This window comes from Impatiens glandulifera, chromosome 7 (genome assembly GCF_907164915.1).
Source record: "Impatiens glandulifera chromosome 7, dImpGla2.1, whole genome shotgun sequence".
NCBI lineage: Eukaryota > Viridiplantae > Streptophyta > Magnoliopsida > Ericales > Balsaminaceae > Impatiens > Impatiens glandulifera.
Window position 1 is genome coordinate 48246363 of NC_061868.1, and position 25237 is coordinate 48271599.

Consider the following 25237-nt stretch of genomic DNA (forward strand, 5'->3'; position numbering starts at 1 on the left):
TCTTATTTATTATTATTTTAAAAAATACATTTTTTTTTTTAAATTATGGATTACATGACTCAGGAGAAAAATAAAATAAAATGTCAAGTCACTCTTGAAAATTAATATTTTGAGAAAATTAATATTTTGAGAAAATTAAAATTCATCTTGTCAATTGTCATATTTGCTTGACGGTAGATTTGATGCTTTATTACTTTCAACAGTGAGTTATTGAAAGTAAAACACATAATTTTAGTTATTAAAATTTTTAATATACATATAATTTAGTATGTTTCAAAATATTATTTCAATAAAACTAATTAAATATTAAAATATTTTTTTTCCAAATCCAAGTTTTACTCCGGATCCGTTTTCAAGTGTTTCAAAACTGGCAAATATTAATATATGTTTTTTTCAAGATTTTAACATTATTGATCTTTTTAAGATAATTTAATATTCAATTAAAAGAGAAAAATCAAAGATAGTAAGGTCATAAATAAAAAAAATAAAATAAAAATAACGTACTTAAAGGTTTTCAAGAAGGCGGTGAGTCATCAATTTTGACTCCACAAAATTTTCGAGAATAAATTTCAGATTGTGTAATAATAATAATGACGTTACACTTATAGATTGAATATAATAACGAAAAGTACGACAATTCATTTGTAGTCAAATAATCCACCAATAAATAATATGGATAAAAACCAACAATTTAGATCTATTATATAAACGGTTTCAATCCAAATATCTCAATAATTATCAATAGAGCAGTTAAACATTACATAATGAATTTTAATCATGCTTCTCGATTCATACGAGAGATATTCCATTTATAAGTTCAAGTTTATCTTGAGTTTATTCAATTTTTTTTCTTTATTTGATTAATGAAGAAATCTTCCATTTATAAGCTGAGTTTATTGACTAAGGTTCATTATTGTTAACCCCATATGTGATTTTATTTTATTTTTAATCTAGAGACGAATTAAATATATTTTTTAAATGAGGCAAATTAATGTTGATATAAAAAGTGGTAATTGATCATGTCAATTAAATTGTGGGTGGGGGTAATTAGATCGTCCCTTCCAATGAGAACAAAAAAAATAAAAATATGGAGAGTTAGCTAGTAATTAATGATCATGGTCATGCCTTGATGCCATGGTAACAAGCTTAATAATGCACAAAGCAACATCACTAAGCTGAAAGAAATCATAATTCTGTTTCGACAACGGCGACGCCACTCCTTCTCTTTCCCCAAACCCATCTTCACAAGTGGTAGCTCCTTCCATTGCAGCACTCACAAGCAAGTTCGCAACATGGTATCGCTCAGAATAGAAAGCCCCAATAGCATCAAGCATCATCGTAGCACCTTCTATGTAGAGTTCGAGACAGTCCTCAAGACATGCAACCACGAACGGCTCCAAACGCTCTTTTCCAGCTAAAAAGTTCTCAATCGCGGTCACGGTGGAGGTGGCGTTCTTGATTGAGAGTTCCATGGCCACTATACCTAATCCTGGGAGGTTGGTGACATGGCTGACTGGGATTGGTTGGAGTGAGGTTTGGCAGAAGTTGTAGTCTAGGGATGCTGAGGTGTCGGCGCATTGGGAACATGTTGAGTTGATCATGTCGGGGCCGCCCAGATGGGAGCTTTTTACTACTACATTGTGGATGAACAATAATATTGTTGTTAAGGTTATATTAATGAAGATCTGGGGAATTTTCTGATTCATTCTTTCTTTCTTTCTTGATGGAAAGGACTAATAGTCTAGGATGGTTTGGTTTATAGGACCATGGATCATGGATAGGAAATGGGTTGTTTTTTATTTCATTTGTTTTGTTGGGAGGGGGAAGTTTCCTTCATTTATTATGCATGAACCGGAAATCCGACAAAAAAAATCCTCAATTTCCTTTGATAATTAGTACTATGGGTTATCTTAAATAATAATGTTGTCTCTCATGAAATTTTTGAATCAAGATTCTTGTGAGCTAATGATTATTATTACAAACATTAGTATGACATTTAGATGTTTTCATATTTTTGGAAATTAATTGCATTGGATTCCAAACCAGCTAGCTAGCTGCTAGGATCCAGACATGATTAAAACATTGCAGGTCACCTTGAGAGATATGAGAAGGGACAATGACTAAACTTTCTCAACATATTCTCTTCAATTATAATTTTTAGTTGCTTCCTCTATGCACCTCACATCATTTGTTTTGTGGTTTTCTCATGCTTTTCGTGGTTATTAACTTATATGATCTATTTGATAAATAATTGCATTTTTTGTATAATTAATTCTATAATTATTGAAGCAAACTAATTAAGACACAATAAAAGGTCAAATGTAACTGTTAATGCCAGCCTTAATTGAAGAATTTTGGGATCAATAGATTGATTATGTGACTTCAACCATATACAAAAGATTGAACAATTATCCCAATTGCTCATAATTAAGTTAAACAAACAATATTAATTGCAAAAATAATGATGGAATTAAATATATGTTTTTTCACAAATTTCTTTAAAAAAAAGGGAACCTATTAAATTAACGATTTATATATATTAACCTGTGAAAAATTTTGAAACGGTTAAATTTAAAAATAAAATGTAATTTTGAAATATTATAATTTTAAATGATGAGATATTATAATTTTAAATGTTATTTTCATATTAATTTTATATATTAAAAGAAAGGTTGTATACTAAAATTATAAAAAATCGTTTAAACAAAACGAAAAAGCATGACATGAAAATAACAAATAAAATGAAGAAAAAATAATATTTAATAAGTTATCGAGTTCCTAAATTCTCAAAAAGAACGATAAACTCTTCACAGACTTTACTGGCTTTTCTAAACGAATCTCAGAAAACATCATAATAATAGTATTATAAAGATACGCATCGGACGAGTACGATCATTGAAAGTTTAACGATTTTTCTTCAACCAGATAGTCCACCAAAGAATAATTTGGATGATAACTCAAATATGTAGGCTTTTCATATCAGCCACATCAATTTAAACTTTCAAGCAACTACCTAAAGACTCGGGCATCATTCAATAAATCCAATTAATACTCCACAAAATGCTCCAAATACTAGTCACCCCTCCACAATGCAAAAGTATGTGAGTTGTCGTCAACTTTTTTTCTTGACACAGTCACACATCTAGCCATAATACAACATTTTTTATGCAAATATATATTATCTGTTAGAATTTTACCATGAATAACGTTCCGTTTAAAGAATCAATAATTTTATAATATAAAAAATTAATAATTAAATGTGAACAATTGACTATAATGCTTTTTTTTTTTTTATAATTTTGTTTAAATAGTATAATTTTTTTTAACTTTATTTTAGAAATATAATTATGTAGATACTAATAGTAGTGTTGATTTTTTTTTAATATGAATATGTTGATTATGATGTTTATTTGTACACTTATATATATTAAGATTTATAATTGTATAATATATAAGATTATTTTATATTTTCTTGTACGAGTTATATGTTAGTGTAGAATAATATAAACCTTAATTATTACAAATTTAATAAAAAAAAAAAAAACTACAAATATAGGAATCTACCTGTAATCGCATCCTAAACTGAAAAAATGTAATCGCATCCTAAACTGAAAAAAAGCAGCTAGCCCACTAACTAATTTGTTTATTATTTTTATCACTGCATAATTTAAGGCACAAAGTAAAAAAAGAAAAGAGAAAAGACCTATATTGATTAGTGCAACATTAGATAATCATGGATATTAGTTGATTAATGCCACTAGTGAAAGCTTAATTATTTATTTTTATTTTTTAATAATAAAATAACTTATGATCAAACAAGCTCGGGAATTTCAACTTATATATCAAAGTTGGCTTTGACGAAAAATGGTTGATGGGTTATATCCGTCATGATATCATTTCTTATGAGAAATTTTTATAGAACTCTATAGAAGAATCATAAGGACCAAGTTGTTACATTTACGTAGTCATTGAGTGTATTAGAATTTAGATAAATATTGAGAAACAAATATTGAGAAACAAACATTGAGAAAATGCACATATGCAAAAACACATCAAGCTTGAACCATGCCACATGTCATACTTCTTGTCCTAACTCCTAAAAAATGGAAATCCCATTTTTATGTCTTGCTAAGAACAAATTCTCAACTAATATTATATATATATATATAGTCTTAAAATAGCAATATCTCTGAAATATCATGATGATGTCAAGAAGATAATCTTAACATTGCATACTACAATCAAACTATTGTTACGTGGTCCATTTATATTTCAAACTAATATATTAGTTTGATTAAGCATATATATATATATCATATATGCACCAAGATAGATATATAGCATCCATCTGTCATATACTTCAACCTCACGCTTAAAAATCAATTTTTGGTGTCCAAAATCTAATCGATGTTTATTTGTTTTTACTTTAAGAGGGGCCATTTTAATATTGTTTGTTAGGGGTATTATATTGGATCTTATGAATTATAAGAGTTTTATTACTATTTAAGTTAAATTTGTATTAATAAAAAATTTAATACTACTTTTATCAATACAAAACTTGTGTTCCTATTCACACCAACTATAAATATGTATTATATTACTAAACCATGACTATAATTAATACAAGATATTGGATATGTGATTTTAATATTTAAGAATCTTTTTATTGATATTGGAATTGTTATTGTTATTAATAACTTATTATAGATTTTATCATAATTTAAACCTAGTTTATATTTGATGAGTTCTTATCATTTGGTTAATGTAATTTTTGTGATTCTATTTTATTCAATTTATGAAAATATAGTAAGGGATAAATAATTTTAATTTTTTTAAAGTTAATTATGCTCCCATATCATAATTCTATGACCATAATTCGACCAATGTAATAAAAATGAAAAGAATTAGTTCATTAGTAATACGGCCTTAAAAATTAGGTATTGTTATTATTAAAAATGACTAGAAGATGATTAGTTCTATGTGGACAATTGGTGAGATATAGCTAGAAAAGAATTAAACATTTTTATTTTTATTTGTCTACTATTTTGATTTGAAGGAAATTTAACGGATTAAGAAATGCTTATTAACATTGTTTACAATAAAATCAATGAACTGCCCATAACTATTTGACATTTTATAAGTATTTTTTTTAAGAACTTAGACTCGAGGGAATTTGAAAAGAGAATATGTGTGAGGGAACAACGTGTCACCATATTGGCTGAAAAAAGATAAATGGTGATAGACTCGAAAGAATTTGAAGAGAAAATGCGTGAGGGAACGACGTGTCACCATATTGGCTGAAAAAAGATAAAAGACGAGGAGAAGGAAAAATAAAAGATTTTTTTTTTATTATTTTTAATTCTTTTTAACAAATCATGTCATTCATTTATTCATTTTTTTTCTACCAATCTATCTACTTTTTTATTTTTATTTTTTATTTTATAGAAAAATATTATTTTATTCAATAACTCAACAATCAATAAATGCATAATTGATTTTCCTTACCATCCTGTCGATCTTTACTAATTTTATAAGACATCACATCACATACGATTTTTGTAATTCTATATAATAAAATAATGATTATTTGTCACATTTTTATACGGAAAAACATTTACCTTTCTCATTTGTTTATTTGTTTTATTAAACAAAGGATGGTTCAGATAGAGATGAGAGGAAATTTCGTTCGTGCTCACATTTCTATGCAAGTCAAGCTACAAATATTATTGTAAACCTTTAACTTTTGTGTTACTTGTCACTATATATATAAAATATAACTAATGTTTCATTGATTTGTTTTACTTAGAAAGAACTTTGTTATAAGAAATATAACATTTAACTTACATGTATAATAAAACCTAAATATTTTTTTTAACAATTATTTTAGTTTATTATTATTTTCTATAATTATATACATATTATTTGCGAGGAATATATTTTAACATAATTAATAATTATAGTTAGTTTGAAAAAATAAATCAAACTATTGACAAATATAACCTAACTCAACTCGATATATCAACACGTTAGTCTCTTATAGGGATTAAGGGATATATTATTTGTCGGAAGAAAGTACCTATTTTTGAACTAGATTTTCATTTTATTATTCGATTATGACCCAAACTCGACAAGTATTCTATTTATATTCTCCATCTTCAAATTTGAACCTCATGAGTAACTTTCTAATTCTCGTCCCATTCTATTCTCGATTTCGAGTCCTATCCCAATTTAAAATAAGAGGAATGATAGAGAGCGCGACTGGGAGCGCGATGACTACGTGGGTTGACAGGTAGAATATTATCTTTTTATTAATTATTTTATCTCTCTTTTTATTAATTAATTTCTCTCTCCTCTTATTAAATAATTTCTCTCTCTATCTCTACAAATTAATTTATCTCATTTATCCATATTCTCACGATTATTATTTTACTCATTTATTTGATATTTATTATCTCTCGTTTAGTTTAACAGTTAAAATAAATCAATAATTTACAACAAATTCTCACATTAAATATTTTAATAATATGTTTAAATAAATTCTAAACCCTAAACCTTAAACCCTAAACTCTAAATCCTACTCTAAAACCTAAATATTAAATTCTAAACACTAAACCCTAATTAATATCAATGATTAGTTGAATTATGAATTTATCTCTTTTATTTTTATTTTATTTTTATGACTTTTCAATTCCTTTATTTATCAAATATTTTTTATGGCCTCTTTTTTCTTTTTTTTATTATTTTTTTTATATTGACTTATTAATATTTTTTTAGTTTTATTACTTATAAATAAATGTTTATCTAATATTTCTATTCTCACGATTAATTATTTTCTCTCCAGTAACTAATTATTAATAATATGAAAAAGAAAATAATTAATAAAAGGAGAGAATATTCTACCTGTCAACCCACGTAGGCATTGCGCTCCCAGTCGCTGTCTCAAGTCGCGCTCTCTATCATTTTTCTTAAAATAAACTACTTCGACTTTCTAGTACCCACTAATATCAAATATACAAGTAAGATATCATTACCATATGATATACACCTTCATTACAAAATAAAATAATATATATATATATATATATATATATATATATATATATATATATATATATATATATATATATATATATATATATATATATATATATATATATATAATCACATAAAAATGTTAATTTGAACCATATTATTAATAGAGTTTATCTTAGTTTTTACTCCATAAATCTGCCCATTAATAGAAAGTCATGCGTAGTAAGTCAAGGTCAAAGATGGATTAAGTTAAGCAAATTATTTTTTCTGGGGGTGGGGCCAATTATATTTATTATTAATAACCGATTGAGATGTTTTTTGCTTCAAACTATTGAGATTCTAAGAACAATAAATGAGTTATAACTATTTGATTTTGAATAAATCCATGCACTGTTAAACATTATGTGACTTGATATTTTTGGATTTTAAACTTGAAAAAATTATGAATTAAAAATACAAAGTTTTCTTTTACAGCAGGTTATGAAGGAAAGGAGAGGAATGGCAACCCCGTAATTTTCTCTGTAAGAAGATGATATTAAATGAAGTGGGGATAATGATTCAGTTTCCTTTTCCATTGGATACGTATTTAGAATAATGTAGGCGTAAGTATGTATGGATCTCCATTGAAGTCCAGCTAGGCAAGCCGCAAGCGTAGCTTCGACTCGCAGAAGACGCGCCTATCTGTCTCTCTCAGCAAGCTCACACTCTTTGCGCAGAGACAGGGAGAGCAAGTGAGAGAGAGAGAGAGAGAGAGTTCAACCACTGACCAAAAGTTAAAGAAAGGAAAAAAAAGCAAAGAGAGTGAACGAAAATCAAAGCACCATTTCTCACTCTTCTCACTCTCAGATTCGCTCAAATTCTTGCTACTCTGGTGCGTCTTTGTTTTTGTTTTCTATATCAGGCTTTTCGTATTCTTGAGATTTGCTTTGATTCATCTCCGTGCGTGCGTTTTCTTTAGTTTGATTGCGATCGAGATGCATATTCTACATCTGAAACGAGAATGTGTGAATTAATTCCCTGGAAACTTTGTTTGAACTTCAGAATTATTTATTTTAGATGTATTCTTGAAGCAGGATTAATATACAACGGCTTGCGATGCACAATGAAAGAAATGGATCCTTAACAGAAATATGCATTAGTATATGTCTGTTAGCTTAATCAGTTATAGATAATTGAGTCGTCATGCAACAGAGTAAGTTAACTATTGTTGTTTGAATGCTTTCAAGCTGAATACACATCTTCTAGATAAATGCTGTGCACGCTCCAACTTTGATTTTGGTCAAGATGATTGTTTCATCTGAACGAATGATTGAAGTCCCTTGACTCTGTATGGTTAATTGTATTTACTCTCATTTTAACATCAGGACTCGATAGTTTTATTATTCTCAAATGAAATAGGGAAGTAAGTACACAGTTTTTTAGCATATCATTAATTATCTAGGTCTGTGTTGTGATAAATAGGAGATGGAGTTGATTAGGAAGAATAAGCATATTACACTTGATAGTTCTGAGATGCATTTATAAGATGTTTACACATCTGGTGAAACATTAAGTATTTTTCTTGAGGGGTTACAATTTGACAAAGAACACCAAGGTCTTATGGGAGTGTTCAAAAAAAGAGAGTGATGCGTGTTCTAGAAAAGAGATGATAAACAAACTATTGAACATTAAGTTATTCATTGACAATTCCACATATCTAAATGGAGGACATTATACTTCTTAAATAGGAAATTGCACAACCACTTATAACTACTAACATAACTACCGTTAACTATTTTTAACCACCTATAGCTATCAGTTAAACAATAAAATTGTAACAAAGAGCTGTTTGGATTGCTTTACATGAATAGAATGAATTTTACAATGGAATTCTAGTTGTTGTTTTTGATGAATTCATGTAATAGTTTAAAACATAGTTTGTAATTCACTTAAAAGGTTGACAATCGTGTGTGCATTTCCAAGGAATAATTTAACTTACTTTTTCAACCTAAAACATTTATCATATACTTAAGTCTACAGAGAATGTGAAGGACACAAACCATAGATCTAGACTTCTCTCCTGAGTACAGAATGGATAAACTATGATATATATATATGTCTTATTTCCGGCACAATGAACAACTAGGAGATGCTGTATAGAAGACGTCGAACATGATGCCAGGAAGGAAGCTAGAATACTGGAATTGGAGTTGTGAAGTAATCCCCTAAAATTATAAGATGCCAGGGTCCTCAATGTTTTCTCTGAATTCCAATGACCATGTGGCTGGAATTGAGTAACTTCCTCCCCAATTCTTGACCCAAACGTACTGGTCAAATGCAATCTTGCATTTTTGCAGTAGGAGCAGAGACTTTGATGGATTGAACCTGGTGTACTTTTTAAACTGATGAAGTGCCATTTATTGTTACATCCACCAATCTGTTTCATTTTAAGTTGTTAGAGAACAAGAGTTCACTCAAATCCTTTATTTTATGATACTGAGCTTTATTTGTAACTACTTTTATCTGTTTGTTTTTCCTATTTGTTCTGTGCAGTTCATTTGTCTAACTTGCTTATGTTGCTATGGAAACTATGTTAAGGGCCCAATTTATTGACTTACAAATTTAATGAGCACTAGAAGCTTCTAAGCTAAATTTAATGAGTACATATTTCAACTTTTTTTTTCTCTCTCTAGGGTCTCCTTTTGATGTTTATTTCCAGCAATCAATTGTCACGTAAATGCTAAAATTCAAGTAGTTCAATATATTTGTTTTGTCGTTTGGTTGCCGATTTGTAAATATTCTGATATATGAGTCAATGGGCGTTTCTTGTTGGCAGGTCATATGATGAATTGGACTTGTGATTTTGCTGGGATCACTAATACTTTTTTTAAAGTATAAGTGCCTTATATAGTCAACTTGACCTGGTAGTTTTGATATCCATTATTCACACTACATGCCATCCTGCTCAGATCCCACAAGTTTATGATCAGAACCTTTTGAAGTGTAATGCATTCCACTCTAATACACGTCCATCTTTGCTGGTGCGTTTTGTGTGGACATCTGTTTATGTATGTGCTTTCCCTTGGTTCGGCACAATATGGAATAGGGCCTATTCAGACTGATAATGGTTCATATGTCCATTCGTTGAAATCTCTAAACTATGCTCCTGATACTAGGTCCTTAACCCAAATTCGAAGTACATGTCCTTTTCTGCTTAGTGATTCAGTATCTTGTGAAAATCTTGAAGGTGTTGGATCTTTCAGTACCACATGCCTGCTGAATACTAACATATATTTGGATTCTGATCTTCATGTAAATGGTTCTGGGAATATCGAGATACTTCCTCATGTTATGATATCTTGTCCTATAGAAGGCTGTTTGATCAGTATAAATGTATCAGGAAACATCAAAGTGGGTAAAAGTGCATCCATAGCTGCTGGTTCTGTTGTTCTAGTTGCTGCCAATATCACTATGGAGTATGGCTCTTCTATAAACACGACTTCCTTGGGTGGATCACCACCTTCTCAGACGAGTGGTACACCAGTGGGATATGATGGAGCTGGTGGAGGACATGGTGGACGAGGAGCGTCCTGTTTGAAAGGCAATCAAACAAATTATTGGGGAGGGGATGTTTATTCTTGGTCTACTCTATCTGAGCCCTGGAGTTATGGGAGTAAAGGTGGCGGCACATCTATGGAGCATAAATTTGGTGGAAGGGGTGGCGGACGTGTCAGGATTGAAGTGAAGGACACTTTATATTTGAATGGGTACATTATGGTCGAAGGTGGGGATGGTGGATCAAGAGGTGGAGGGGGCTCTGGTGGAAGCATTATCATACGTGTGCTGAAACTGTAAGTACATAACAACCAGGTTACACACACACATATATATTATATATATATATGTATATATGTTTGTATTTGCTTAATTTTCTCTTTCTTGCTTGATATATATATGCTTGTATTTATAGTCCAAACTCATCCTTCAACTGAAAAGAGGCAGTGTGAAATGGAGAAAAGTTAGACTAGTCTGATTGTAGGAAAAATGTTAGGAATCAGTGAACACTGTTTATTATAGTATTTAGGATGCTACCACTTTGTGGATGTGAAACTTCAAATTCACTCATGAAGATGGAAACCTGTCCTTGTTTAAGGATATAGAGTTGTTTCTGACAACTCCTTGACTTATCCCATGAATTCTGATCCAAATACAAGAATGAACTGGTCAGCTTCACCTCTTTATCGAAGAAGTCTGTTCTAGATATATATGTCTTTACAAGTAGTTAAGTTTTCCATGTAACATTTATTAAAAAAGAACGCAAGATGCGTACAAAAGGGAAGGAAAAAACAAAACAAATAGGAAAATAATTTAATGAGTATTGTTAGTAGATTCATAGGAATTCCATAACTATATTCCCAAGAAAATTAGAGTGAACTTAATATAGCATGGTTATACAGTATATGCCATTTAAATAAAATCAAGATATGTGAAATTGAAAAGATATATGCTAATAAATTATAATTTTTTACTAATTTTTCTACACCACCATCCTGCATAAATTTTATTTGAGTCAAAGTAAGTATATGACTAGACTGTTACTTAAAAAACTCAGTGGCAACTTTAATATTGTTATGGATTATATATTTATGTTATTATTGACATCACTAGGTGGCAAGTTTATTGGTACCCTGGTGCTTGCTAAACTGTTTTGGTTATAGATAATCGTATTCCCAACATGGAATCAACTGTTAGTTGGAGTATTATTGCACATTAAAATATAACTAGCTGTGTTTTATAATTTAAAATGCTTAGGTTAGAAAGAATTGAAGGTTGAATATTTGCCTGCTTTTCTGCTCAAAAAGTTTCTCCTTGCTTCACTGCCGTAGGACTGGATAGTTCTCATGTTTTACATTCCTAACCTATATTACATGTGTCTCATATATTAATTTTTTTTGTTCACATATCCTTTTGATTAATTGCACAGAAAGGGATTCGGTACTATAAGTGCTGCTGGTGGGAGAGGATGGGGCGGTGGTGGAGGTGGAAGGATATCACTGAAGTATCATAGTAGACAAGAAGATGTAAAAGTCACCATGCATGGTTTGTAAAAATATGCATATATATTCTAGAAACAAGCATATATATATCTGGAAGTATTTTAATTGGAGCAGTAAATATATATGGTCTCTTTGGTTGGTACAAGAAAAATGTTGCATGATAGTTTAAGAGTTTACAGTCGAAAATTGATGATGTGATGTAAATTTATGTAAGTTTGGTGGAAAATTATCCATGGAACCTAAAATGGTGGAAAAAATAAAATAGCATCCAACAGAGCCACAATTTATGCACGTATTCATTCATTTGGAAGAATGCCAACTTGCTTTCTAATTATTTATAGGAAAAACAAAATATTGTTGTAGATGGACAAAGCACACACAATGCATTACAATTAATGGTACAATCATCAAAAAGTATAAATGGCTACTCAACTACTACTGTACAAGGCATTATAAACTCTATTTGAGGAATGGTTACAAGTCTTGAGATTCTCATCCACAGTTCTCTCTTCTCTTCTCTTCTCATCTAAGCTCTCAAACCCTAACCCTACCATTGTCGCAACAGCTTCTAACGTTATCTTTCTGCTGACATATTAAGGCATTATAAATAGTTTTGTCTGCTTTGGTGTTTTTGTATTGTTTTACTTGTACCTGCATGCTGCCACACTTGGTTATTTAACTGATTTTATAGTTACATGGTTACCTGAGGTTTTACACTAATGAGGCTACACCAACATGAAATTAAATGGTGCTTCTGTTTGTCTGGACTTCACTTAGATCAGTGACTTTCTTGCCTTTTTGTTTTCCTTGGGTCAAGGATAAGGAAGAGAAACAAATATAAATCATGCTGATAACAGTTTCATTTCTCTAGTTGTAGATAATAACGCTGGAAAGACACATTTTACAATGTGATGGAAAATTGACTCTCTGGAAATTCTAACTTGATACAGATGTGCACAATTCAATCCGAATGTTAAATGCCAACTCTGACGTCATAGGCAGAATTTGTATAAACCATGCTGATAACAATTTAATTTCTCTAGTTTTAGATAATAATGCTGGAAAGACACATTTACAATGTGATGGAAAATTGACTCTAGAAGTCCTAACTTGAAACAAATGTGTGCAATTCAATCCAAATGTTAAATGTCACTCTACTAATAAGGCCACTGCCCTCATCTTCCTGTTAAATTGGTGAATATTATTTACCTGCTTTCTGAATATATTTTTTCAGATTTTTTTATATATTAAAAGTCTATTTCATCTGATAAACTATGCAATAAATATTTTCTGGTCTTCTTTAAAAACTATATTTTTCTATCTGTGTATAAGATGAAGGCAATGATCTGTCTCTCTCTTTTATCTTTCTTTGGCAGGTGGTTGTAGTATTGGCTGTCCTCAGAATTCTGGAGCAGCTGGTACTTATTTTGACGCCTCTGTACTTAGTTTAAGAGTTGGGAACGATAATATCACAACAGAAACAGAAACTCCTTTGCTGGATTTTTCAACCAGTCCATTGTGGTCAAATGTCTATGTGGAGAACAATGCAAAAGTATTAGTTCCCCTGATCTGGACCAGAGTTCAGGTTCTCAAATATAGACTCTACTTTTTTACATGTTGATGTATTTATTGTCTAATTGTATATCTGGGTTCAAGGACTTGCTTGATGCGGGTTATTTGGATGCATCCCATTAACCCCATCAATTCTTCCATCAAATCATCAATTAAAAATACCCTTATTATCTCTTTTATTAAAAATTTAAAATATCAAATACTTTTTTTTTTTTAAATGTATGAAGCTAGCATGACACCCCACAGCCATGTCTTCCACTTCCATTTAAGGCGTTCAAAATGGAAATCGAACCCATGACCTTTGGTCTCTTAAGAACCATTCTTGCCACTTGAGCTACCTTAGTGGGGTTTAAAATATCAAATACTATGGTTACTTTGGTCATTTGACCCAAATATTCAACTTTCTCATTAATATGAACCCTGTCTTCCAAGGTGTGCCAAAGTTGTCATCATAGTTTTTAAATGTCATTTAATTTTCTGCAGCATTTTCATATTTTAAAACTGCATTTTATGTAAAAGATTACAGTCTCCTTTAAAGTTAATATTACAACTGCACCACACTCTGAGGAGGGGAAGGGGAGGGATGCTTCTAAAGTGGACTAAGACATTTTTTTTTTTGAAAAAACTGTAAAATGTGTCAGCAAAGCCAAATAAAAAAAATACATTAAAATTAGTTTTAGAGTCAATATGAAGTCCCTGTTAGGTCTTTGACTACTATTTTAAGCATTGAAAATGGATCTATAAAGGGAAGAATATACACTACAAATATCTCATCAATATTTTACACAAGACAAGAAAAATTACTAAATGCAGTAGTGGAAAAATAACAATAAAATTTAAAATGTTTAATTTGGTAACAGCACAAAAATGGAATTAACATACGTTGCAGTGAAACTAAATATGTTTTGATACTTGAATTCCTAATTTTTCTTTATTTCCTTTTTGGATTTATTTTGCTTCAGTATGGCTGAAATTTATAGTTTGAAACTAATCCTCCAAGTTCTATATGCATATCTGTATCCTTAGGTGAGAGGACAGATAAGTCTTCTTTGTGGGAGCAGTATAATTTTTGGCCTCTCTGATTACCCAGTTTCAGAATTTGAGGTTGTTGCCGAAGAACTGTTGATGAGTAATTCCAGCATAAAGGTTTGGAGCTTTACCTGAAGTCTTCCTACTGTTATCTCTCATTAATTTCCTAGAAGTTATAGTTTCAACCTTATTAAGATAATGCACATATATTATTCTATTTACAGAATAATCAAACTTAAGTTCAATTTGCGTGTTATATATACATATATTCAACTGTATAAACTGGATACTGCCAATAAGACCGCCAATGGCTATTGTAGCCGCTGGTGGGGGATTTCATTGGTCTAGTCTAGTGAATTTTTTTCAATCCCACCTAACATGCCCCTTTTATGTTAGTGAAGGTTTATGGTGCACTCAGAGTATCTGTCAAAATGCTACTCATGTGGAACTCTACTATCCAAATTGATGGTGGTGGAACTGTTACCATCTCTATTCTTGAAGTCAGGAACCTTGTTGTTCTCACGGTATAAGACAATAAGAGGCAATTCTCTTTTATTCAATATAGGCTTGTCCTCTGATTATCTACTTCCTTTTTGTCTTTGGGCAGGAAACCTCAGTCATTAGTTCCAACAAAAACTTAGCTGTATACGGGCAGGGACTTCTGACATTAACTGGCCGTGGCGATGCAATCAAAGGCCAAAGGCTTTCCTTGTCACAATTTTACAACATCACTGTAAGATATTCAATTTGTTGATTACAATTCTCTCTTCTTAATTTATGTTGATCCTATTTTTTTTATATCCTTGACTGTTTTCTGGATGAAGATCTCCTTACAATTATGTAAATATGCTACGCTGGAATAGTATTAGGAGAAATTTCATAACTTTGTAGTGGATGCTATTCCTTTGTTATTGTCAAGTTCATTATTTGGGCCTTGCACTATTATGAAAATCTAGAAATCTCTCTAAAATTTAATAATTAACAGAGTGAAATCCTAGCATTTTACCAATGGATTGTAAACAAATAACTGATAAAATTTAATGCATTTGATGTCACAAATAAAGAGAAAGAGAATGAGGCTGTGAAGTGATCCTAGTAAAGCAGAAAGGAAAGGCCATGACTTCTAATTGCCTATGGATGCCTATATTAAAAGCATTAACACCTTGCTTTTGCATTGAAGCATTTTGCACATCATGTATCACTATCATGACATGTGCCTTTGCATCTATGATTTATGAACTTTGGATGGGTCGTAATGCTAGAATTGGAGGCTTGAGAAGTCACCAAATGTGCATTGACCCAATGTGCTACTTGGAAGAACCGAAGAAGTATTCTAATTCTCAACCAATCTGGCCAATTTGGTAAGAGTGGGGACTTAATAGGGATAGATTGCTTGAAAGATCTAAATAAGAGAGAATTTTGATACTTATTTAAAAAAATTCTCTTGGTTTCCTTGATGTGAAAGTCCTATGTGAACTTGAATGACTTTCTTTGTTTGTGTGCCATTTGGCTGTTCTATTTAATAAAAGATTTATCTTTTCCCCCAAAAAAGAAAAGAAAAAGCAATTTGCTAGCAAACACTTCTATTACATTAGTTGATTCCTAATTTTTATCTTCCACTCTTGCTCTTTTCTTTATCTGTAATGGGACCAATTATCTAACCCAAAGGGTAGTTTATTTTAAGTAGATTTTGTCTGATCATATGGTCTTTGATGGGAACCTTACACCAAAAAACAACTGAAAATACACTGTAATCACAAAATTAGACAACATTATTTTTGAATGTTACAGTTGAGGTTAAAGTGCAGATTTGTACTTGCACCTCCTCTCATTTATGGTTGTCCCTGTTATGGAAATTTTGGTGCTACTGCCAGTTTACTACACTAACCATGTCTTCATGATCATTTTACATTTAATGTCAAAACCCTGTTTTAAATTTTACACTAACCAAAATTTTGATTTTATTAACATCTAACCTGTAGTTGTTTTTCCTCTTTTCTCTTCTCCCTCCTTTTTCTCTTATGTAATCTCCGAAAGCTTCTTGTGTTTTTTTAATATAAAAAATTAACCTTTTAAAAAAGAAAGAATTATTTTCTAGTTTGTGTGTATCAGTGTCACATGATTGTGTTCCATATTTTACGATCATCTCAAAGGATTCATGTTACATGTGTTCACTTCAATCTGGAAAAGGGGGCTTATACGGAATGAATTTTTTTCGATTTTGTTGGCATTTAAAATTCATCCGTTGTTTATTTATTTATTTATTGTTTTGCTCTTCCCTCACCCTTGTAACGTTTGAACGCATCTTGCGTTCTTTTTAATAAAAAAAGTTGACATTTAATAAAAATGATTGTGTTCCATATTTATGCTAAAAAGTTAAAATATGCACACATGTCTGTGAATGCATATCTTCCCGATATCTCGAAGTAACTAGTTAGTACTGATTATATTTAATAGGTTGGACCGGGTTCTGTACTTCAGGCCCCATTGGATGACGACAATAGCAAGAATGTGTATGTTCAAAATTTGGTATACTCCATAGTAGTGCTAATATTGTTTTAATTGATATCAAACATAAAGCTTGTTTTTTCCACTTTTGCAGTGTGACAAAGTCACTTTGTGAGAGTCCAATATGCCCAATGGATTTGATTACTCCACCTGATGATTGCCATGCTAACTATACATTATCATTTTCATTGCAGGTGAGGAATTGTTGTACGTAAATTTTTTGTCATATATTTTGCCTTAATTAAAGTTGTTATATTTTATGTGGTTGGATTCTTTGACTACTTTGATCAGCTCAACATCTAGTGTTGGGAATCATTGGAGATTTTCCATTGTCAGGACTGACATTATGTTTTATGATTTATGGAAGATTTGTCGTGTTGAAGACATTCTTGTAAGCGGTGTTATAAAAGGAAGCATTATTCACATCCATCGGGCAAGGACTGTTATTGTTGACTTGGATGGAATGATAACTGCATCAGAATTTGGTAAAAATGACGAGTCTCTTTCACCTGTTAAGGCATATGCATACATCATTTAGAATTCCTCGAAATAAATGATTCTTTTCACCAAAGACTGGGTTTCAAATATCACCCTGACTTTTCTATGACAATGAACAAAGATAAATCATAAATTTACTTGTTTAAAATAAACAGCATGATGCCTGATGATCGAACTATTTTGGACCACAAAGTTTTAATTATGGCGCTTTACCTCATTTCTTCATGGTCAGTGCCTTAGGAACAATAGTCAATGCAAAGATGTTCAGGTCTAACTGAGTTTCCTTTATTCAGGATGCAGAAGAGGCGTTGGTCAGGGAAACTACTCGAATGGAGCCGGTGGTGGTGCTGGACATGGGGGAAAAGGAGGATCTGGATTTTACAATGGTATATTGACTAGAGGTGGGAACAAATATGGTGATGCTGAACTACCATGTGAATTAGGTAGCGGGACCCAAGGCCCTGATGGCTCATCTAGAAATTTAGCTGGAGGTGGGATGATAGGTAAGCCTATTTATGGAACTTTCAATCCTTTTATGCTCCATACGTTTGCCTCTATTTGGAAGAGGGGTTTTTGTACAGGATGGGATTTTTTTGACCTTATCGGCATCTAGCTCCTAGTTTTGTCTTTCACTTTGTTTTGATTTCTGATTTCTTTTTTCCCTCCCCCATTTGTAACCATTGAACGTTTTCTTTTCCTTTTTCTCTTTATGAAATTTGACATTTCAAAAAAAATATAGTCATGAAAGCATGGATGAATAGTTATCACCATCTGTTGTCCCAACCTGATATGAATGGTATCCCAATGCTGCAAGAAAAATCTGATGAATTTCCAGTATTATTATTGTTGGAATCCATCAGTGGGTGGGTGTGGGAATCTATTGTTGGGTTGACTAGTATCCTTACAGTTTACCAAATTGAACGCTATCATGTGTGTTTGGTTCAATTAGAAGCTTAAATGTTATATTGATAATATTAATGTGATTCCTAATATAAAAAAAATGATTACTGATGACCACTGTTTAACTTTATATTTACTTTTGAAATCTGCCATTCAAATTGTTGTATTAGTGGTATTTCTTTTAGCCAAGCTCAATTTGATGTTTAATGTTACAGCCAAAACATATTAAACAATTATTGCTTGTGTACCAGTGCTCGGATCTCTGCAGTGGCCTCTTCTAATTCTCCAACTTAATGGTTCTATGAGGGCTAATGGTCAGAGTTTAACTACATTTGCATCCAAGAGTAATGATAGTTTGATAGCTGGACTTGGTGGTGGCTCTGGTGGCACAATTCTCCTTTTCCTTGAAGCACTAGTTATTTTGGAGAACTCCACTTTGTCAGTTTCAGGAGGTCATGGTGGTCCACATGGTGGAGGCGGTGGTGGCGGTGGAAGAGTTCATTTTCATTGGTCTAAGATAGATGTGGGAAATGAATATACTCCACTTGCTACAATAACTGGTACAATTGACAATAGGTATGACAGAGTATTAATGCTCATATAAACAAGCTAAAACTCTTGACACTTGGAATTCAAGTTTGGCAGACTGGTCATTTACCAATTTTCCTTTCTTTTGGGCCAAGCTAGCAGGCATGTCATATTCTCGTCGAACTCTATGTTGAGATATGTGATGAATGATTTGAACCTTCCCATCTGCACACTTTGTGGATCAATTCGTACCTTCTTCCTTTGCTTTTCATGAGTCATAGAAGTTGGTTCTTCCTCTATCCATATTGTAAATGTTGCTTGGAGATCATGTCTGTAAAGCTATGTTTGGGTCCTCTCTCTAAAAATATGTCAGTTGTATGCATATATATCCAATTGCGATAAGTAGCCATACCATTTTGAGCCTCAACATGTATATCATTTTTCTTGTAAGTCCATGTAACCTCTAGGATGTGCTATTAGCGCAGTGACAAAGTGCTTGGATTCAAATCTTTTAATCTCTATCTTATAGTTCTATTTTGACTATCAAAAGTTTACTATTTGTCACCACACTAAAATATATATTTTCTTCTCATGACTAGTTCAAGTATGTAAGTGGGTAAAACACTTATCTGTTTGGTGCATCATATTAGTAATTCTAGATAATTGAATCTTATTATCTGAATACCTTACAGTGGGGGTGCTGGAGATGGCGGAGGGCAACATGGAGATGATGGGACTATTACTGGAAAAAAATGTCCAAAAGGTCTCTTTGGTATATTCTGCGAGGTACATGATTTAGATTTCTTCTTCTATCTCCAATAATTGTTCTTTATGCTATTCAACTTCATTTTGACCATATACACTCTTAAAGAAGCATATCTTGAAGAGTCTGTGTATGTGTTCAAAACCAATAAATAATTGTTCAAACCAATAGTTATTTTGTTGTCTAGCTAATGTCCTTTGAATAACATGTATTTAGGAATGCCCTATTGGCACATACAAGGATGTTGAGGGCTCAAATGCCAGTCTCTGCATTCCCTGTCCACTAGAGCTTCTTCCAAATCGTGCAAGCTATATTTATACCCGAGGTATTTTAGTCAAATCACATAATCATAGACTATTTTCTTTTGTTCATAATCTATATAAATGATGTCACTAACTAGTTCCCAATGGATTACAGGGGGAGTTAGTCGAAGATCATGCCCATATAGATGTATATCTGACAAATACAGGATGCCAAACTGTTATACACCTCTGGAAGAGCTTCTATATACATTTGGTGGACCGTGGCCTTTTTCCTTTCTTCTGTCATTTGTTCTAGTGCTTACAGCTCTGTTGTTAAGCACCTTACGAGTTAAATTTGTGGGATCAAATACTTCACATCATACAGAAAGTTCAATCGAACAACAAAGTCATCAGCATTTTCCTTATCTCCTCTCCCTTTCAGAGGTATAGTGTACTTTAACACTAATATTCTGACAATAGATTGTGTTGTGATTTCATTTGTTGTGTTTATTTGTATAATGATAGGTTCGAGGTACCAGAGCTGAAGAAACACAAAGCCATGTTTTTAGAATGTATTTCCTGGGTCCAAATACATTCAGAGAACCTTGGCATCTTCCTTATTCTCCTCCCAATGCAATTATTGAGATAGTGTAAGAGGATACTTTAACATCAATCCTCTTTATTAATCATATATATTATGTCCCTACAGTTTGCTCTTACTGGGTGAAACCAAATTTTCTCTTTTGCTTCTATTACTTTTGTATTGGGTTTTAAACTTGTTTATTTATTGTGGGGGTCTTTTATCATTTTGTGTTAGAGATGGAAAAGAAGAAACATATTTAATTATACAAGCTTTTCTTCTTTTCCTGCTTTTGATCTTATGGAGGATATCATGCAATGGGGCTAATAGCTGGCTGAGGGGCACACATAAGCCTTTAGATTATTGTTTTATAAATTTATTAAAGCAGAAAATCTAAACAAAATTTACATTTTATGGATATATTGGCAATTTCTGCAAGTCTTATTCAATATCTTGTAGGTATGAGGATGCTTTTAATAGATTCATTGATGAGATCAACTCTGTTGCTGCGTATGACTGGTGGGAGGGATCAGTTCACAGTATCCTATCTGTGCTTGCATATCCTTGTGCCTGGTCCTGGAAACAATGGCGCAGGAGAAATAAGATCCAACGTCTTCAGGACTATGTTAAATCTGAATATGATCATTCATGCCTGCGATCATGCCGTTCGAGGGCCCTCTACAAAGGAATGAAGGTACTTCTTGCCAAGTGCTCTGACTTCTATTCTTATTGTTTCCATTTGTTTGTTTTCCTTTTTTTTGTTTAATGTAAGTCTATTTCTCTTTATTTATTTTATGTGTTCACAACCTCTTTTATTAATATAAAGTTAACCTTCTTTAAGCAATATATATTTAGAGACAATCTACGATTGTTCATGCCTTGACTCTTACAAATTTAGTGCAGGTTGGAGCAACCCCGGACTTGATGGTTGTATTCATTGATTTCTTCCTTGGAGGTGATGAAAAACGAGTGGATATGGTAACCATTATCCAGAAAAGGTTTCCTATGTGCATAATTTTTGGTGGGGATGGGAGCTTTATGTCACCTTATAATCTTCATACCGATGCATTGATGACAAATCTTATTGGGCAGGTTTCTTTTTAACTTCAGTTTGAAATATATTCTGTCTGAACGATCTTATGCGACAAAGTAATTGTATCTTTTTATTCACAGCATGTACCTGCAACTGTTTGGAATCGTTTGGTAGCAGGTTTGAATGCTCAACTAAGAATAGTAAGGCACCGAGCAATTCGTTATGCTTTACTTCCTGTTATTGATTGGATAAAGACACATGGAAATCCCCAACTTGCATTCCATCAAGCAAGGATTGAACTGGGATGGTTTCAGGCCACTGCCACTGGTTATTATCAGCTAGGTATTTTGGTGATAGTTGGTGATAATTCTCTTAACTCACACCAGGGTGATTTGACACCCAGGATTCATGAGACCTACCCAAGGTAAATCCCATATTGATATGCAGCATGACATTGTTTGAGACAATGCATCTATGCACAATTCATATGATTCATCGATCTAGATATATTTGCTGAAAATTTAAAATATAGTCTTGTTTGTTTGTAAAGGTTAAAGTGCAGTGGAAATGGCAAACTAGTTATCTTCTTGTTTGTTCGTAAAAGTCTTTAAACGGTCATACAAGGTTCTGAAAATTTGAGTTACACCATCATATGAAGTATCCTCGACTCAATATGAAACCAATTCTCAACCTTTAGATGAGTCAGAAGGTAGAGTAGCATTACATCCACTGCCAATTAGCATCGTAAGATTTCAAGAGCTTGTTTGACAACAAACAATTTTTTTCAAAAACTATTGTTTGATGTAAAAGTGGTTTTATGGGTAAAATGACTAAAATATCCTTAGTAGTTAATATTTATAAAGAATAAAGTAAGGGTATTTTGGTATTTTATGTGATTGATTTGAATGGTTTGATGGAAGAAGTGATTGGTGATATGATAGTGGTTTATTTGGTAAATTAGCAGGAAAAAAAGGGAGTATCAATAACTTATCACCAGAATCCAGATCATAAAAATGACAGAAGATATTATAATGTCAAATATTGATTCCTATATATTTAGCTCTCTTCTAACCTATTATAACCCTATTCGAACTGGTATTTTCAGCAATGATGCTATTAGTACCCAGAGAAGTTTTCAGCAGCTACAACAGAGTCAATCTATAGGCCATGGATTAACCAGTAAACGGATCACAGATGGGATTAATGGAGGTTTAATAAACATTGCTACTATAAAGTCTTTGGAGGTTAGAAGGGACCTACTGTTTCCCGTCTCTCTTCTATGGCATAACACAAGACCTGTTGGGCGTGAGGTTGGTATCTATCATCTATTGATTGATATTAAGAGAACTTTGTTTGATTCTTTGTTTTTTAACTTTTCTGTCATCATCTCAGGATACCCTGCAGCTGCTCATATCTGTGATGCTTTTAGCTGATCTTTCAGTCACCCTTCTTATGCTTGTTCAATTTTATTGGATCTCTCTCGGCGCTTTCCTTGCTGTCTTGCTCATCCTTCCTCTATCTTTGCTTTCTCCATTCCCAGCTGGCTTGAATGCCTTATTTAGCAGAGGTTACAAGAGAGCTTCCCTTGCTCGCATCTATGCATTATGGAATGCAACCTCTTTGGCAAACATTGTAAGTTCTAGCATGGGTTCATTAAATCCTAATTGAGCCTTTTGATTAAATTGCTTTATCTTGGGATTATTATTTTCTTTTTACTAAAATCAATATAAACTAATTAAGAAGACACTCAAGATTATAATAAAGAATTGCTTTTCAACAGATGATTGCTTTTATTTGCGGTGTGGTTCATTACGGCCTCGCCTATTTCCAGCCACCCGAGGATATTAACATGTGGAACACAAAAAGGTGAGGTTACTAACTTCTTACTACTTGGAGAGATCCACGTATTTATTTTTGCTCATATGGCATCTAAAATCATACTTTACAGGGAGGATGACAAATGGTGGCTCCTGCCAACCATCCTGTTGTTGTTTAAGGCGATTCAAGCCCGTTTTGTGGACTGGCACATAGCAAACCTAGAAGTTCCAGATTTTTCTCTGTATTGCCCAGATGCCGACACTTTTTGGGCATACGAGCCTTCTTAAGAACTTTCAACAGCTCCAAAAGATGCTCCTGGATCGATCAATTAAGCCAGCCAGTCAGTCAGTCATAGCCATATTGTGAATTCGTTCTGTATAGGTCTCTCTTTCTTTTTCTCTCTTCCATGTTCATGGTGGTTTGGTTTTTGTAATGGTAGTAGTAATGGAAAGAGAACCTGATATAAACTGAAGAAACTTAATTTTTTTCATTGAAATGAGCCATGTCCATAATAGATAAGATTTAGTAGATGGAGGATGGTAGAGAAAATGACTCTAGAGGATAATAGGTCACCTGGAATTCAGACATGAAAAAGTTTTGTACAGCCACGAAGATGGAAAAGAAAATGACTCAAATATTACTGTGATAGTGTATCATGTTTTTTTTACTTTTGTGATATTCTATTATTTTTCATGTAATATTTCTCTCCTTGTGTCTTAATATATAAGTTATTTTCCATTTTACCTTGGTTCAATAACAAATGATGATATTTTTGGTATTCTTCAAATAATTTTACGTACTTTTTAAATTAAATAGTTATGCATGTAAATTTAATCACTTTTTAACATCACAAAGTTATGGGAAATTTGACGAAATAACACTAGTAAGAGAGTTATTTCTAAATTTAGCATAGGCTAAATAAAATTTTCAAATATAACATTTTCTCTATGTAAAAAGACATTATTGCCCTTAAATAATAATAATAAAAAAAGTCTATTTCCTTTCTCCTTCCCTTCTCCCCTTCAGTTTTCACTCTCTTTCCTCTTTTGATATTTCTAAACTGCCTCCACTCTGACGACGACCGATTCAAGCCCACGACCCACCTCTCCCCGACGACATATCCGAGCCCCCGACGACATATCCGAGCCCCCAACGACGATCCAAGCAGAACAAAGAACGATCATCGCTGCGAAGATCGATCCAACAAAACCAGGCTTTAAATGCATCGTCGAAGGTTGACTGAATCGTTTTGGGTTTAAAATACATCTGTCGAAGGTTGTTGCAGATGACAGTGCATCTGTCGCAGGCGAATGCGCAGTCGCATGCGACAGATGCGCAGTCGTCTGCGACAGATATATATTTCACTGTAAAACCAATCAACCAAGCTCTAAAACCATTCATCCATGACCTAACCTACACCCTAGACTCTAAACGACGAAACCCTAAACATTCTTCCATTTCAGCGGTGAAACGACGAAGGCAACGGAAACACAGAAAACTAACCTGAATGTTGGAGACGTTCCAGTTTCCTTGGTTTTGTTGGTTCGTTCTTCGCAGCGATGATCGTTCTTGGATCGTCGTCGGGGAGAGGTGGGGTTTCGGGGGCTTGGTTCGTCGTCAGGGAGAGGGGCTTGGATCGGTCATCTTTGGGGAGTGTTTGGAAATATGAAAAGTGGAGAGGGAGAGAAAACGACTGAA

At 32.6% G+C, this 25237-nt stretch overlaps 2 protein-coding genes across 2 annotated transcripts; one reads left to right on the top strand and one right to left on the bottom strand.

The window, feature by feature from the left end:
• Positions 1 to 979: 979 nt before the first annotated feature.
• On the bottom strand, positions 980 to 1818 carry LOC124946185 (putative invertase inhibitor). Its single transcript, XM_047486754.1, has one exon. The coding sequence runs from the start codon at positions 1704 to 1706 to the stop codon at positions 1107 to 1109; it is 600 nt and encodes a 199-aa protein (XP_047342710.1). The 5' UTR covers positions 1707 to 1818; the 3' UTR covers positions 980 to 1106.
• A 5801-nt stretch (positions 1819 to 7619) lies between these two features.
• Positions 7620 to 24190, top strand: LOC124910289. The gene is made up of 23 exons (XM_047450916.1): positions 7620 to 7903; positions 9848 to 10862; positions 11996 to 12111; positions 13445 to 13653; positions 14667 to 14786; positions 15071 to 15193; positions 15277 to 15402; positions 17127 to 17182; positions 17272 to 17371; positions 17545 to 17662; positions 17969 to 18178; positions 18827 to 19151; positions 19796 to 19889; positions 20083 to 20191; positions 20284 to 20552; positions 20634 to 20758; positions 21148 to 21382; positions 21592 to 21780; positions 21862 to 22145; positions 22827 to 23031; positions 23114 to 23353; positions 23502 to 23587; positions 23670 to 24190. The coding sequence occupies exons 2-23, from the start codon at positions 10018 to 10020 to the stop codon at positions 23824 to 23826; spliced, it is 4341 nt and encodes a 1446-aa protein (XP_047306872.1). The 5' UTR covers positions 7620 to 7903; positions 9848 to 10017; the 3' UTR covers positions 23827 to 24190.
• Positions 24191 to 25237: the final 1047 nt, after the last annotated feature.